The sequence below is a fragment of the Ornithodoros turicata genome, chromosome 9, assembly GCF_037126465.1.
Source record: "Ornithodoros turicata isolate Travis chromosome 9, ASM3712646v1, whole genome shotgun sequence".
In the NCBI taxonomy this organism is placed as follows: Eukaryota; Metazoa; Arthropoda; class Arachnida; order Ixodida; family Argasidae; genus Ornithodoros; species Ornithodoros turicata.
Genome location: NC_088209.1, coordinates 20059134 through 20073612, shown reverse-complemented (window position 1 = coordinate 20073612; position 14479 = coordinate 20059134). Strand labels below are relative to the sequence as shown.

The 14479-nt window shown below is 45.2% G+C and overlaps 1 protein-coding gene across 2 annotated transcripts in view; it reads left to right on the top strand.

Moving 5' to 3' along the window:
• The window catches only part of LOC135368307 (frequenin-2-like), a 177201-nt gene that overhangs the window by 157811 nt on the left and 4911 nt on the right, over positions 1-14479 (top strand). For both annotated transcript variants that reach the window (XM_064601496.1, XM_064601497.1), the window contains exons 6-7: positions 10172-10260; positions 13211-13288. In XM_064601496.1, coding sequence (XP_064457566.1) covers positions 10172-10260; positions 13211-13288 — 167 coding nt within the window. The remainder of the gene's footprint in view (positions 1-10171; positions 10261-13210; positions 13289-14479) is intronic.

Genomic DNA, 14479 nt, shown 5'->3' with positions numbered 1-14479 from the left:
ATTGACGCTGTCCCGCTGCTACCCGGGACGATCCAATGCTCCTCGCGCACTCGTCTGCATCGTTCGCCGATTCGCGCATTAAAGGGGCAGCGCAATTAAAGTGCACAAATATCTCCTCGCGGAATGAAAGACTCCGTTACCTATAGACACAAGCATATAAGGAACGGTGTTTATTCGTTGCGTTCCTTCGCGAGCTATGAACGAAAGGAACCTAAATTTACGCTTTCCCCCCTCCCTCTTCTTCTCAAGAACCGCGACAATGCGGGTCTTCAGCGACGATTGGAGAAATCGTTTGAGGAGACCAATGGGAGCCCGTTCCATACTGTTCGCCTTCTTGTGAAGGAGGGGAAGGAGGAAAGCGTAAACCGCGGTTTCTTTCGCTCATAAATCACGCACTGTATAATATACCTTACATTGGAACAATCCACCTATCCATACTATGAAAGTACTCTACCGGCTTCCCAGGCATTACTGTCGGACTCTCCAGACCTGTTTCCGGTACAGCTCCCCCTTATGTGAGCCCTGGACGCTTACTAACCCCCCCCCCCCCGCGTCCCCGACTCATAGCCATAGACCCCTCGCGGTGCTAACACATTTTATTTTTCCAGTAAAGCCTCGTTATACCGAAGTCAACGGGACCTGGAAGAAATTCGATAGAAGCGGAATTCCCACAAAAGCAACGACAATAGCCTCGGAAGCGCAAGGAAATGCTACGGAAGTTTTTAAAGCAGTAGTCAAACAAAAAAGGAAGTGTTCGTGATGGGCATCTTGGCAGCCCCTTTTAATTTAGGAACGGGAAAAAAACGTGAGCTGGATTTGTCATGCGGGTCTGCAATGCGACTCACCTCTCGCACTAGGCGTAGTCGGCTAGCAATGCAGTTCGAGTAATGGGGGTTCGAAACGCATGTATTTCGGCTGGGATTGTGTAAGACTTAAAATGAAGCGATAATTCGAACGAAGATGTTTCGTCATAACGAGTTTTTACTGTATACGTTCATGGGGATTTGTAAGTATAGACCAAGTAATTTATTTATTTATTCAGTCATTTCAAATACACCCCAAGGGTCATTGGGGCAGGGAATTACACGGGGGGAGAGGAACATGGCAGTACATACAATGTAGATAATTACATTACATGGTTAATATGCACGAAACAAACCTGTAACTGTCGTAAAATAATTAGTGGCACGATGAAGATACATACATTCCAAAAATTGATAAGTGAACACACAATATAGTGGAAGGGAAATGGAACACGGAAGTAAGTACTGAGATTATACGAAGTGATGTGTTACTGCTGGTCGAAACTGATAATGGCTAATTATTGTGGCAAGGGACTGAGGCAGAATTTCAATCAATTATAGTTTGTACAAAGAAAGAATTCGAGAAAGGACACCGCTCGATTAGCAAGTCATGTTACCTTAACAGAGCGATCGAGTCTTGCAGATATGTGATTGGCCGGAGTGATATGAGCTAGACGATCGTAGTGTGGCCGTATGGTAAATTTTACGAAAACGTGCGAGACGAGCGACTTTTCTACGATTACAAAATAGAGGCAGATCCAGGACTCCTTTGAAGGAGCATGGAAGTGACCCCCAAAATATGTTTTTGTTTTTCGCTGCGGTGTGTTCTGCAACGAATAAATTGCGAAAGAACGATGATCGCAGGGGACATACAGAGCACGCGCAAGGCTCTGTTCCGCACACACTTAAAAAAACCCTCTCCACGTGAAAAGAGCGCATCGGCGAACGAGGAGACGTCGTGACGTATCACGGGCGCCGGCACGTGGCCCGTGACGTTCAACGGAACGGCACAGCTCAAGTATAAACGGTGCGTGAGCCGAGAAGAAAAAAACAAAGAAAGAAAGGCGCTGAGCAGTTTCTACGTCACGTGGAGCTCGTGTCTCTCGTCCGTGACTGCTTTCTCGGACTGTTTTTTGTAAATTTTATTTCGCAGTGACAATACATCGTAGAGCGAAAATATTTTACATGATGACTCCTGGTGGACAGCTTCACAGATGAAGCAGGGTTTCGAGCCATGTTAAATGTTACTTGCATGCGACGTTTTAATGCGTTTAAATGTTTTCTGTTTTCCTTCTTCCGCGTCTTATTCACAACTTCAAACACTTAGAGGAATACTCCCTGTGTGCTTCATATACAGTGTGTTTCGCGAAAAGTGAGTCAAAGTTAAAAAGTTAAAAAAAAAATGTTCATCTCACACCAAAAAGACGGACTGCATGGTGTTACCAGTGTTGTGAGGATATACTCGAGCTATTTTTTGTTTTGTAATTAATAAATGAGATTAATTAGTCCATTTTTTTAATTAGAAGGATTAGAGCCAGAATGTCAGTGAGAAAGTTGTAGCGAGTGATACAACGGCACGAAACCCGTTGATTGCAACTTGACATTTTGGCTCTAATCCTGATAATTAAAAACTAAGTAAATTATTTTCACTGAATTAATTAATTAATCACAAAACAAAAAATAGTTTGAGTATCCTAACAACACTGGTAACACTATGCAGTCCGTCTTTTTGGTGTGCGATGAACCTGTTCTTTTTTCTTTTTTTTTTAAGCTTTGGCTCATTTTTCGTGAAACACCCTGTATACCTGTTTCGCTGAGGTGCTGTGGATTTTCTTTCTCCTTTTTCTTCTTTTTTCTTTTTTTCAAGCCGTTCTTTGCGTGCCTCGGATATGATTCATGATTCCGCGATATTGAGGCGCCGCAAATGATATGTGGCCTGTTCATCGCGGCATAACGAAGAGAGGGCGTTTATGGCACACTGGGGGGCAATAAACACCGACAAGCCAACGAGTAAACCGCAAACAACGACCAGGGCAAAAATAATTATCGCGATAAATTTAGCCTCGTGCAATCGTCCGTTAAACCACCACGCGGTATTATTATTACTTTTTTTTTCTTTATTGCCGTTAGCAACGAGCCGAACACATCCGGGTACGCAAACAACTCTAGAGCGATTAACGACTTTGTTGTATGAAAACGTGAAAGTAATACGATGTTGATATTTAATGTACCATGGGTGCACGCGCGCTGTAAATGCCAGCGAATAAGCGTGTTATGTTTCGCCGGCATTCGTTGAGTGGCGGTGCCAGGGCTTTTAGCGCGGGGCCTTAATCATCGCTGAAGTAAGGATATGTATAGGGAGTTACTTTTATCGCTACAGCCATTCCTGCTGCTGCTGCTGCTTCTGTATCGATTATGTGTATTGTGTTTACATGCACTGTACGTGTATATGCAGGACGCTCGGTGTATGGAAAGCGAGATAAGGCGCAATATCGGCAATACCGCGCAATATCGGCGGATGGTAGTCGTCGAAACAGCCAGACAGGGGCAGGAACTGAACCTCTTGATTACCAGTCATGTGCGCCTGCAATAACGCTACACTGGCGCGACATACCGATGATTTTTCGAAGGAGCTATGTTCAACGAACAAGGAAACCCATTCAGTCTCTTCACATTCTCTCCTACGTACGTACGTACGTACATACATACATACACACACACATATTCACACATGACATACATTCACACAGATACATACATACACACACACACATACATACACACACATACATACACACACACACTCGCTCACTCGCTCACTCACTCACTCACTCACTCACTCACTCACTCACTCACTCACTCACTCACTCACTCACTCACTCTCACACACACACACACACTCACTCACACACTCAATCACTCACACACTCAATCACTCACTCACACTCACTCATTCACTCACTCACACTCACACATTCACTCACTCATTCACACTCACTCATTCACACTCACTCATTCACACACTCACTCATTCACACACTCACTCATTCACACACTCACTCATTCACACACTCACTCATTCACACACTCACTCATTCACACACTCACTCACTCATTCACACACTCACTCACTCATTCACACACTCACTCACTCATTCACACACTCACTCACTCATTCACACACTCACTCACTCATTCACACACTCACTCACTCATTCACACACTCACTCACTCATTCACACACTCACTCACTCATTCACACACTCACTCATTCACACACTCACTCACTCATTCACACACTCACTCATTCACACTCTCACTCATTCACTCATTCACTCATTCACTCATTCACTCACTCACTCACTCACTCACTCACTCACTCACTCACTCACTCACTCACTCACTCACTCACTCAATTACTCAATTACTCAATTACTCACACACTCACACACAGAGCTACACATACACGGCAGAGCCGTCTTGAAACACGGGACAAGCACGTCATCTGGTGAACATGATAGAATGTAACTGTTCTGTAACTTGAACATACAAACTGACTAACATAAGAAACATTAGGCTCAAGGTACCTAGGAACATAATCATCAATGTCGATGTGGTTCCGTGCTTCGCAGCCGTAAAATGAAGCTTGACATATTTAATACAGCTGGCCGGCTTCCTATACACGCCTCTACGTTTTAAGATGTGTCTGTCTGACACATTCGCAGCGAAGGGGAGCATCCAATCTGGTCAGGCACACCGCTCGAATCCCCAAGTAACCCCCCCCCCCCCCCCCGAAGGGGAGTACCAGAGGAATTTATCCAGAATACCCACACTGCAAGCAAATCTTGAAAACAACACCAAAGAACATTACACGGGGAAGATTATGCTGTGTAACGGCTATAAACAAGCAAAGGTAAAAGTTGAACGAAGGAGCAGAAAAGAGAACGTGAGGAAAACTAAACTCCAAATATAGCCAAGATTGAAGATATGACAACAAAGAGAAAAAAAAAACGTACAACTCCGGAACAAGTGAAGTGGAATGCGACCCGATAACACGCCAGATGGCGGAGGCACTTTCCCAGGGACCGGAAACGCAAGGGTCACATAAACACACGGCAAAAGGAACGAATAAAGAAAGCAGCACGGCACTGCAGAGCACCACAAGAGCAAAAATGAAACTGTAAAGCCTGTAGAAAAACAGAAACGCTTAGAATACAACGCGGCTCTCGCCAGGCTTGTTCCGTTTGCTACAGTTAATGCTGTGCTTTTGTCCCAGCCCTCCTCAAAATCTCTAGTGCGAGCACTGTTAGGTCACACCTAAGTGACTCTTCCATAGAAGCAAGGTACGAAAAAAAAAAAAACATAATAATGATACCCTTATATTATGCCCTGCAAAACAAAACTGTAGTCAGGTTCCCTTGCATCCTGCAGTGAAATGCGAGAAGCGTCATATATACATAACACACGACGTCCACGCGGTTTTTTAAAGGGAGACTCCGCACCAAAAACCTATTCAGGTAACAGTGCGACATCAATTCATATCGTATGATGTTGCAGTGGACACATTTCTCATCCGCAAGTGGTACACATAACTAGAATACGAATACTGTATTTTCGTTTGAGTGTGTGTGGGGGGGGGGGGGGATTTATTGGCAGAAAGAAAAGGAAAAGGAAAGATAAAAGGGGAAAGGTCAGCCATGCAGCAGCACGCCGGCTTGCTATTCCCTAAACAAACAAAACTAAAATAAAAATAAATAAATAAAAATAATAAATAAATAAATTTTGAGTGATTCGGCACTCCGCCACAGAAGAGCGCTCCAGCAACACCGGGTTTCGCCTCACCGGTGTTCTTCGCGTGCGCCTTTCTGCAGGGTAAGGTAACGGAATCTTTTTCGTTTCCGTTTCTCCGTTACTGGCCCTTATCTGTTTCTGTTTCTGTTTCGGTTACCACCATTGTTGCTTTCGTTTCCGTTCCGTTGTCGTTTCGGTTACCGCCCCACCTCCAGCTTTTTGTTTTCCTTCTTTCTTTTCTTTCCTTTTTTTTTAAAAAATACCATAGACACCGTGACAAAACTTAATCCCTCGACGTTCTGAAGTCTATTTTGAGGACTCTGGGGATACATGCATACAAGAGACAACGTTTATTCAACAACATATATATTCTGATGATGAAGTGGGGAGGTTTTCCACTCTAAGGGTGGTTTATTCAAAATACACATATAGGTACGTGATTTCTGTGAACAGCTAATATGAACATGGTTTCCAGGAATGTTACTCACGCTTGCAACTTCCAGGTCACCATAAGCGTATAAGAACTATATGCTTCTTCTACTTATAAAAGCGATAAAACCCCAGTGCAGGGGACACAAAGCAACAACACAGACGAGACGGGCTGTTTAACCATTGTGTCCCCTGCACTGGGGTTTTATCGCTTTTAAATGTACCACCAAACAGCCCGGTTTTTATCGCTTTTTTTCTTCTACTTACTGTACACTACTTACTTATATGCTCCAGTTTGATAGTTCATTTTAGTTTTACGTAGTTCTTCAGTTAATTTTAGTTTGCTTCATTGAGGTTTATTTCATAAATTTATCTACATGATATGGTGAAGAATTGCAATAATTCGGGTCCTGCGGTACCCCAATTATTACCGTAAATTATTGTCGTTTCCGTTTCTGTTTCAGGTATTCTTTCTAACTGTGCGATATCCGTTTCCGTTACCTGCTATATTTCCGGTATAATACCGTTTCCGTTTCTGTTACCTTTCCCTGCTTTTCTGTGGGTTCTGTTCTAGCGATGGTGAGTTGTTTTGCAACGAAATCGAGTAAGCAGACGACTAGTCATCCATGTCTCACGAAGATGTAGCCAAGTGCGTGCCCGACACTAGGGAAACAGCCCGAGACTACCTGTGACCTGAGAGGGAGCCTTCGGGAGTTTCGATTTCGATATAAGCTTCCCAGTTCGCCAAACCAACTTTGTTTCTCACTTCTGAAGAATGTACTGAACTTATTTACGCAGTCACTATAAAGATATCGAATTGTCCCGGAGTCTCCTCTTTAACTGAACTCTAATACGCCAGCAATACACGAGTCGAATACAGTTAACGACTTCAGGGTTACGGAAACTCTGCAATGGAGTATCACACAGGATATAACGCACGCGCATGTCAAACCCGTAAAAGGTACCACTTTCTGAAACACCTTCACTGCACCACACTCTAAGAAAAAAAAGAGTGTGAAAAGGTGGTAACTCCTATAGTTACCACATAGGTCAACATAGCGTCTGTTAAAGGGTGTAAAAGTGTGGTAAAAGTAATTATCATATATCCAAATTGCTACAAAAAGGCGTACGCCCCCCCCTCCCCCCCCCCCACCCCTCGCTCACCGAATCAGAAGCGGTAATCTTATCAATCATTCGTGGCAATGGTCGGCGGACAACGTACTATGCGGTGAAGTTCTGTTTTGAGAGTGAGGTAGCAGGTGGAACTTTGCAACCTTTTAGGCACAACATATGCGACAACTATTACCTCCTGGAAGGTGCAAGTACTCCACTCTTTTTTTCTAAGGGTGTTTCTTAGGCTTGGAGGAGCTGGAAGGAAAGCACTGCGTAACGCTCATAGTAGCTCGTGCCCCACGTAGTTCACCGCTTAACGCACACACTCAGCAAAGAGTCATATCGGAACCCTGGCGCGAGCTGGGTTATGGGCCCGCTCGTGTGTCGACTGTGGAAGGCGCCGTGAAATCAACAGCAGTATAGCGCTGCCAGTACCGGACTATGATTCTCGCGACGGTGATGCTAATGGAGGTCTGCGGAGGACCGCCGTGAGACGATGTCACGCACTAAACGCGCCGGGGGTCTGCACGAGGTCGGAGAAGCTCCTGGACATGTCCGGTGGTTGAAAGGAACGTGATGCGTCTCCGCCTATGGAGTTCTCGGAACACTGCACCCTCAGAGTGCTTGGCAATCATCCTAAAACCGTTATTAATTGTTTTATGTGGTTAATTGTTAGTTTATAATAATTAAGTTTAATTGTTTACCAGAAAGGTATGCGTGTGGTATGTTGTACGAGCGGAGCAAGGATGCAAGTGTCGTTCAAAGTTGACCGCGAGTTTTGCTCGAGAAAAATCAGTGAGTAAATGTAAATCAATAAAACTTTCGGAGGACGAAGCGCAATCCTTTTTGGGTCAGTGCCAGAGGCAGCTATTATGGCGGCGGACAGTGTGTCTGTAGCAGTGGAACAGCGATCCATAATCAGATTCCTTGTGAAGGAGGGCGTCAAACAAGCTGCGATTTAGCAAAGATTACCGGCACAGTATGGGGAACAAACGATGTCAAGGGGTGGAGTGTACGAATGGTGCAGACACCTTAGTGAAGGATGGGATATGGTGACGAGTGAATCACAGAGACACCTTCGTCCAACTGGAGTCACGCCAGTGAACATTGCAGGGGTTGAGCAAGCCATCCTCGAAAACTGGCGAGCAACAGTTCTGGACATTGCAGCCCAGCGTAATATTAGTGTCCGCAGTGTGGAGACAATCATTCACGAGCACTTACTGTTCCGCAAAGTCAGTGCAAGATGGGTTCCCCGACACCTTACTTGTGACCAGAAGTGAGCGCGCATGGCAGTCTCTGAGCTGCTGCTGAACAGGTTTCAATCGGAGGGGGACGAATCGCTCATCACATGTGATGAAACCTGGATGCAGCATTTCACCCCACGGACAAATCGAAGCAGCATGGAATGGCAAGATAAGACTTCGCCGCCCCAAAAGAAAAGCAAGATGCAACCGTCTGCTCGGAAGTCCCGGGGAACTGCCTTCCGGGACTTCTTGGAGCAAGAGGTCATGATTAGTGCCCAGTACTACTGCACGTTGATTAACGGTACCGTACGAAAGGCAGTTCGTAAGAAAAGACCTGGGATGTTGCCCGGAACGGCCATTCTTCTTCATGACAATGCCCGGCCTCACACGGCGAATTTTACGGTTGCAACCCCGGCCGAAAAGAGCTGGGACGTTTTGCCCCATGCCCGTTACAGCCCAGGTTTAGCCCAGCGATTACCATTTGCTTGGGTCCCTTGAAGAGCACATTGGAAGAAAGGCGTTGTATAGAGAAGGAAGCCCTCCAGAATGACGTCCTGCAGTGGCTGCAGCCCACTTCTTTCAACGCCAAAGGCATCAAAGAGTTGCCACAGCGATGGCAACGGTATCTAGATTCGCACTGTGAACACCTTGACACACACACACGCACACATAAATGTGATGCGTAGTTTGGTGCTTCCCGAATTTTCCATTGACAGTATCGGAGTGTCTACGGTCGGAGTACGGTGCACTCTTCCACCGCATGAGGCTCAACGTTGCCCTTACACCTGCCTTTCAATACCGTCTCGGCTCCGCCTCGTCTTCCCTCTGCCCCACTTGTGGAGTTCACGGCGACCTCTGCCACGTCATCCTGGATTGTGGGCAATATCACTACGAGCGTGCACTGATGGAAGTTGCTATGCAACTTATTGACTAGCGGCCGTTCAACCTCGCGAAGGTCCTCTGACCGTGGTCGAACGCTGCCCACCAGATGCAAGGCCTTCGTCTTCTTGCGGAGTACTTCTGATACACCGGTCTGGTGACGGCTCTCAGAAAGCCCCCCATCATCATCCCCTTTCCCAAAGCCCATTCCCAATGCGCAATGGGGCAATGTACCGCCTCAGCGGCGGTGAATCGCCCACCTCATTATCATCCTATGTGTGTGTGTGTCTACGGGTTGCCGACGATGCGCGAATAGGTAGCATCATCGGCGTTGTCTTCATGCAGGTACAGGAGGGCACAATCAGACTGTATAATATCATTGAGCGGGCGCGTCCTGTTGAGAATCATTGGTTCATAGCGAAATCGCAGCACTCCATTGTGACCTAGCTAGTAGTGTTTCGCACAAGTCAAATAGCACTCTGTACCTTCCGGAACTTACTGAGAACACACGGTGTTCTGGCCTTAAAATCCTCTGTTCCGGTAACTGCTTGCGCGGACCAGCGATTATTTGTTTTCAGTTGGTGTTTGGCTGGTGGCTGGTTCGTTTTCAGTGATCTAGATGGAATACAATGTTTCATTATGAACATGGAGTAATTGTATAGTTGTAATACCGTCCTATGCAGCCCAAGACTGTGGTTCACTTCGTCACAAAGTATTTCGTTACTTGAGATGGAACTTTCGGACAGTGAAAGCCTGTGGTCGATATTCGTGGGTCGTGGGTGGCTACCGTATGGTTGTCTTTTGGTTTAGAACCATGTCCACAACATGCATAATTTTGTAACATTGCTTCCTGATTTGAATGTTTATGCGTGCATAGCAGTATACAGAGCTTATCCTTTCTTATCTTTACAGGGGCTTTCAAGCTATACGACGTAGACAACGACGGATTCATCGCTAGAGACGAAATGTATAACATAGTGGACGCCATCTATCAAATGCTAGTAAGTGTGCTAACTCTATATATTGGAAAATCTCGTGTTTCTTCTTTGTAGGGCCGCGTTAATTATGCGAGTAAATACTTCAAAAAGTATTGCTTTCTCTCCCACGTATCCAAGACGCGTCAGACCGCGACAAAGAGTTTCATGCGCTACGTTGCAATCTTGTTGCCAAAACTACGCGACACAATGAATTGCGATATATGATATGATAGTTTGGTATTTGAAGTGAAATATGTGATTTATGAGAAATAGCATGACACCGATGCCCACGCAAAAGCTTTTCGAACCTTTCTGGTAACGCTAGGGGATTACATGAGTACTTTTGAACTACATGTTGAACTCCATTATCATATCTGTTCTTCTCTGGGCATCATCTCTTTTTTTTATCCTTTGTTTGTTTGTTTGTAAGAAGAAAAAAAACAAGGAGAAATTGAACTCGTCTCCCGACTTGTTCTGCAACTCTTAACAAAAATACTCACCCCACCCCACCCCACCCCCAAAAACTACTTCTCAGGACCTCTACTCGCAAGTTCACTATTCACTATTCAGAAGTCCACTATCCACATGTTCGCTAGAAGTCCACAATTAAACACTATTCACAATTATCCCAAGATCACGCACAGAGGATGCTAGAAGGTTGTATCCATCCCACAGCTCTGGACAAATTTCACAAGTGCCGCCAAGGCAGCATCCCTCGTGTTCGGTGCCCAAAGTCCCCCCCCTCCCCCCCAAAAAAAAGAAAAAAGAAAAAAGGGCCGTTTTTTCGTCGTCTCATCATCTGTTTGTACTTTCTGTGTGTAAGTGTACTGGGGTAGCCAGTTCGACTTTGTCGAAACTACCATCCCTAGTTTTTTCTCTATCACATTACATGCAAAATAAAGTTTAACTGAAATAAGTGTGGAACCTTGGAAACAGGCACAAGCAGTATTATTTTCTTTTCAAGAACTGTAGGGGTTTCTTGTTTTCCTTCCCTCTTCATTCTTTCATGTGAACCTTTTTGGAGTGTGGTGGGGTCCTGCACTCAACGCAGGGAAACATACCACATCATCATCATCATCATCATCATCATCCATTCATCTATGTTGTTGTTGTGTTCTTTTCCATTTTAAAGGGGTCATGCCAGTGTAGCTCGCGTGTGGCAAAATTAAGAACTACAACACTATATACTATTGGACACCGATTGTAATAGTCTGTTCCGTGAACATCATGTTAATATTTACCCACGTGTGTAGATTCAGTATACATTCGTACTTCATTTTTAATGTCGACAATGTACGCGCGAAATCATCTCTTACATTCCGTGAGGTCGACACCTATATCAACAGGTGGTCATTTCAGGCGCGAAGGCTAAAACATGTAAACACCCTCTTAAAGTCCATAATTCATTTGAGACTGAGTGGCCCGAACGGCAAACCGTTATTCAATCCCCAAAGACGTCAACGAAGTTTTACGATACGCCTGCGACATTTGCGTGTTGCTTGAAATTCGAAGCTCTACTGATTGTGTTAATTAATCGTCGTGCTTCGAAAAAAAAAAGTGGCGACAAAGCGTTTGTACCGATTTCCCTCCCCTTTCTGTGGCAATCGACCGACTAACATTTTAAACGAGGCTCCCTGCAGGCAACGCCTGTCCTAAGACCAATCTTGCGTCGCGCTAAAACGTCCACTCCAATCGGGCGCTGTTTCTGAGTAGTTCCTCGCGTGAAGTTCTGGAGAGGCTGTGTGTCGCGAATTTAGATCGACTTCTCCGGTGGCAAAGACTTCGTTGTGGGTCGTACACAAGGGCGGCTACAAACATGATCATTGTCAATTGCAGAAAATGAACTCCTAGCTACCGTTCGATATATAGATCACGGGATATATAGATCACGTGATAGGGAAGCTGTGTCACGTCGTGAATTTGGCGACTATATTGACCGTGCGCTGTAAACACTTAAAATAATTGCGTTAGTAGACTGACGAAGCTGGAGCCCGTCACGAGATTGATTATGTCGATAAGGTATGTCTGAACCTTCCATTCTTCCGTGCATAGTTCCCACGACTGACAATGTAATTGAAATACCACTGCGGTCTTAGAATAGACTACGTACTAGACATGCGTGTACTGTTGGTTACAATTAGCAATTGTTAGAAGTCAGCTGCGGGATGAGAGGGTCCTGCGGCAGACTTTGCAGTCGAATGTCGGCGCTGTTCCTCCTGAAGCCGGCCCAGGACGCTTACTAACCCCCCCCCCCCAATGTCGTCCACCCCTTCCTGCTGTCCGCTCTCCATCTGTCCACGTATTGACATGCTTATGCATTATTATGCTTATGCTGCCTTGGTGGCACTTGTGAAATTTGTTTAGAGCTGTGGCATGGACAGAACCTTTTAGGATTCTATGTGCATCATCTTGGGATAATCGTGAATAGTGGACTGCTAGTGAACACACACACATAAATGGGATGATGATGATGTGGTGGGTCATTCCCCGCCGTTATGGCGGAACAATGCCCCATTGCGCTTGTGGAAGGGATGAGAAAGCGATGATGATGGAACGTGCTAGTGCACATGTGAATAGCGGACTTCTGAATAGCGAACATGTGCATAGTGAATAGCGAACTTGCGAGTAGTGCACATGAGAAGTATTTTTGGAGAGAGTGTGTGTGTGGGGTGAGAATTTGTTAGGAGTAGCAGAACAAGTCGAGAGACGAGTTCAATTTCTCCTCTTTTTTCTTTCCTTACAAACAAACAAACAAAGAAACAAACAAACACTTGTTTATGCACGATAGAAGCACACTGTCGCTCTGAAAATAACATAAAATACAATACGCGGAACACAGAACAATGTGGATTTTTTCTTTCTTTTTTTTTTCCAGTTATTGAACAAGATTTTTTCTTCTGCATCAAAATGGCTGTTACACGTGAATCCAACTCGCACAACAGCCTTAAAGAGCTGGTACCCCTTCTCATTTCAGGGTAGCCAGACGAATGATTCCGACCAAGAAGAATCCCCTCAACAAAGGGTTGACAAGATCTTCGACCAGTTGGACAAGGTAAGGACGCAATTTCGTTATCCTCCGCCCCCTACCCTAATAACCTCTTCTCGAAGTATAGACGTACGCACGATACAATCTCTAGGGTGTGCCTCCCCATTGATTAAGCAGCGAACTCTTCGTATGCGCCTCATTCAATCACACCCAAGTGCGCTTTCACTTCTTTTATGCAGCCTCTGTGTGTGTTCCCAAGTTAATTTAGTGAGTGTGAAGGCGTTCAGATTGGCTGCCAAAGTGCCTATGAGGCTTCGCGCTCTCGGCTTCGACTGGATAGGAACTGAACAAAGGGAGTAAAAGTGCGTGAGAAAGTTCCGCGTTTCTGTTAGGCTTCCGGTTTTATGCGCGCGACTGTTGTAGTGCTGGGGTTTGTGATGAGGAATGCTTATAGGGTGTATTCGCATGACGTCAAACGAACTCGCTTGCCGTCATAGTGGTGGTCATTTTTTTTTTTTTTCGGCGCAGCTTTTGAGTTAATCTATATAGCGTTTGCTCGGAAACGAAGCCCCAAATGGTGATTGCTCTTTGGAAACCTTAAAAATGCTACATTCCATACACCATTTAAGTGCACATGCTCATCAACTCTGCGATGAGGCCTCTTCTCGTTATCGTGAGAAAGTTTTGAAATGCGGTGAAGTCGATCCCATTCCTTTTTCTTTTTTTTCGAAGACGCTTGGTCGTTGTCGTTTTCGCGTTTTCTTTTACGAAAACTACGGTTGCCGCTTTAAAAAATCGCACATTTCGTCATCTTTCAATGCTGCCACCACGACAAGTGACTACCAGAGGGAACAGCTTCGCGCATGCGACGTCACAACGTGTCGTAGAGGCGAATACACGGGCATGATTGAAATCAACGGCTCTGAATTGAACGTGCACGACGCGCCACCTTACGTGTAACATGTCAACCTACCAGGGAACCATTGTACCCAATGCTGTCTGCGAAGTTGACACGTTACACGGTAGGTGGCGCAACACGCTTGTGTCAATGACCATTGGTTTTAATGATCATTGAAGTCTGCTTGTGTGGCAGGAGTATAACTGCCTGCGAGTGCACATTATAGAGTACTGCAGGTGAACACCAAAAATATGCTACCAGACATTAGTACAAGAAGTGTAATAGTGTCACGATAGCTATTCGCCACTTTTATGGTCTAGCCATACGTATTCTATTCGACTTTGCTCGTTTGTTTTGTA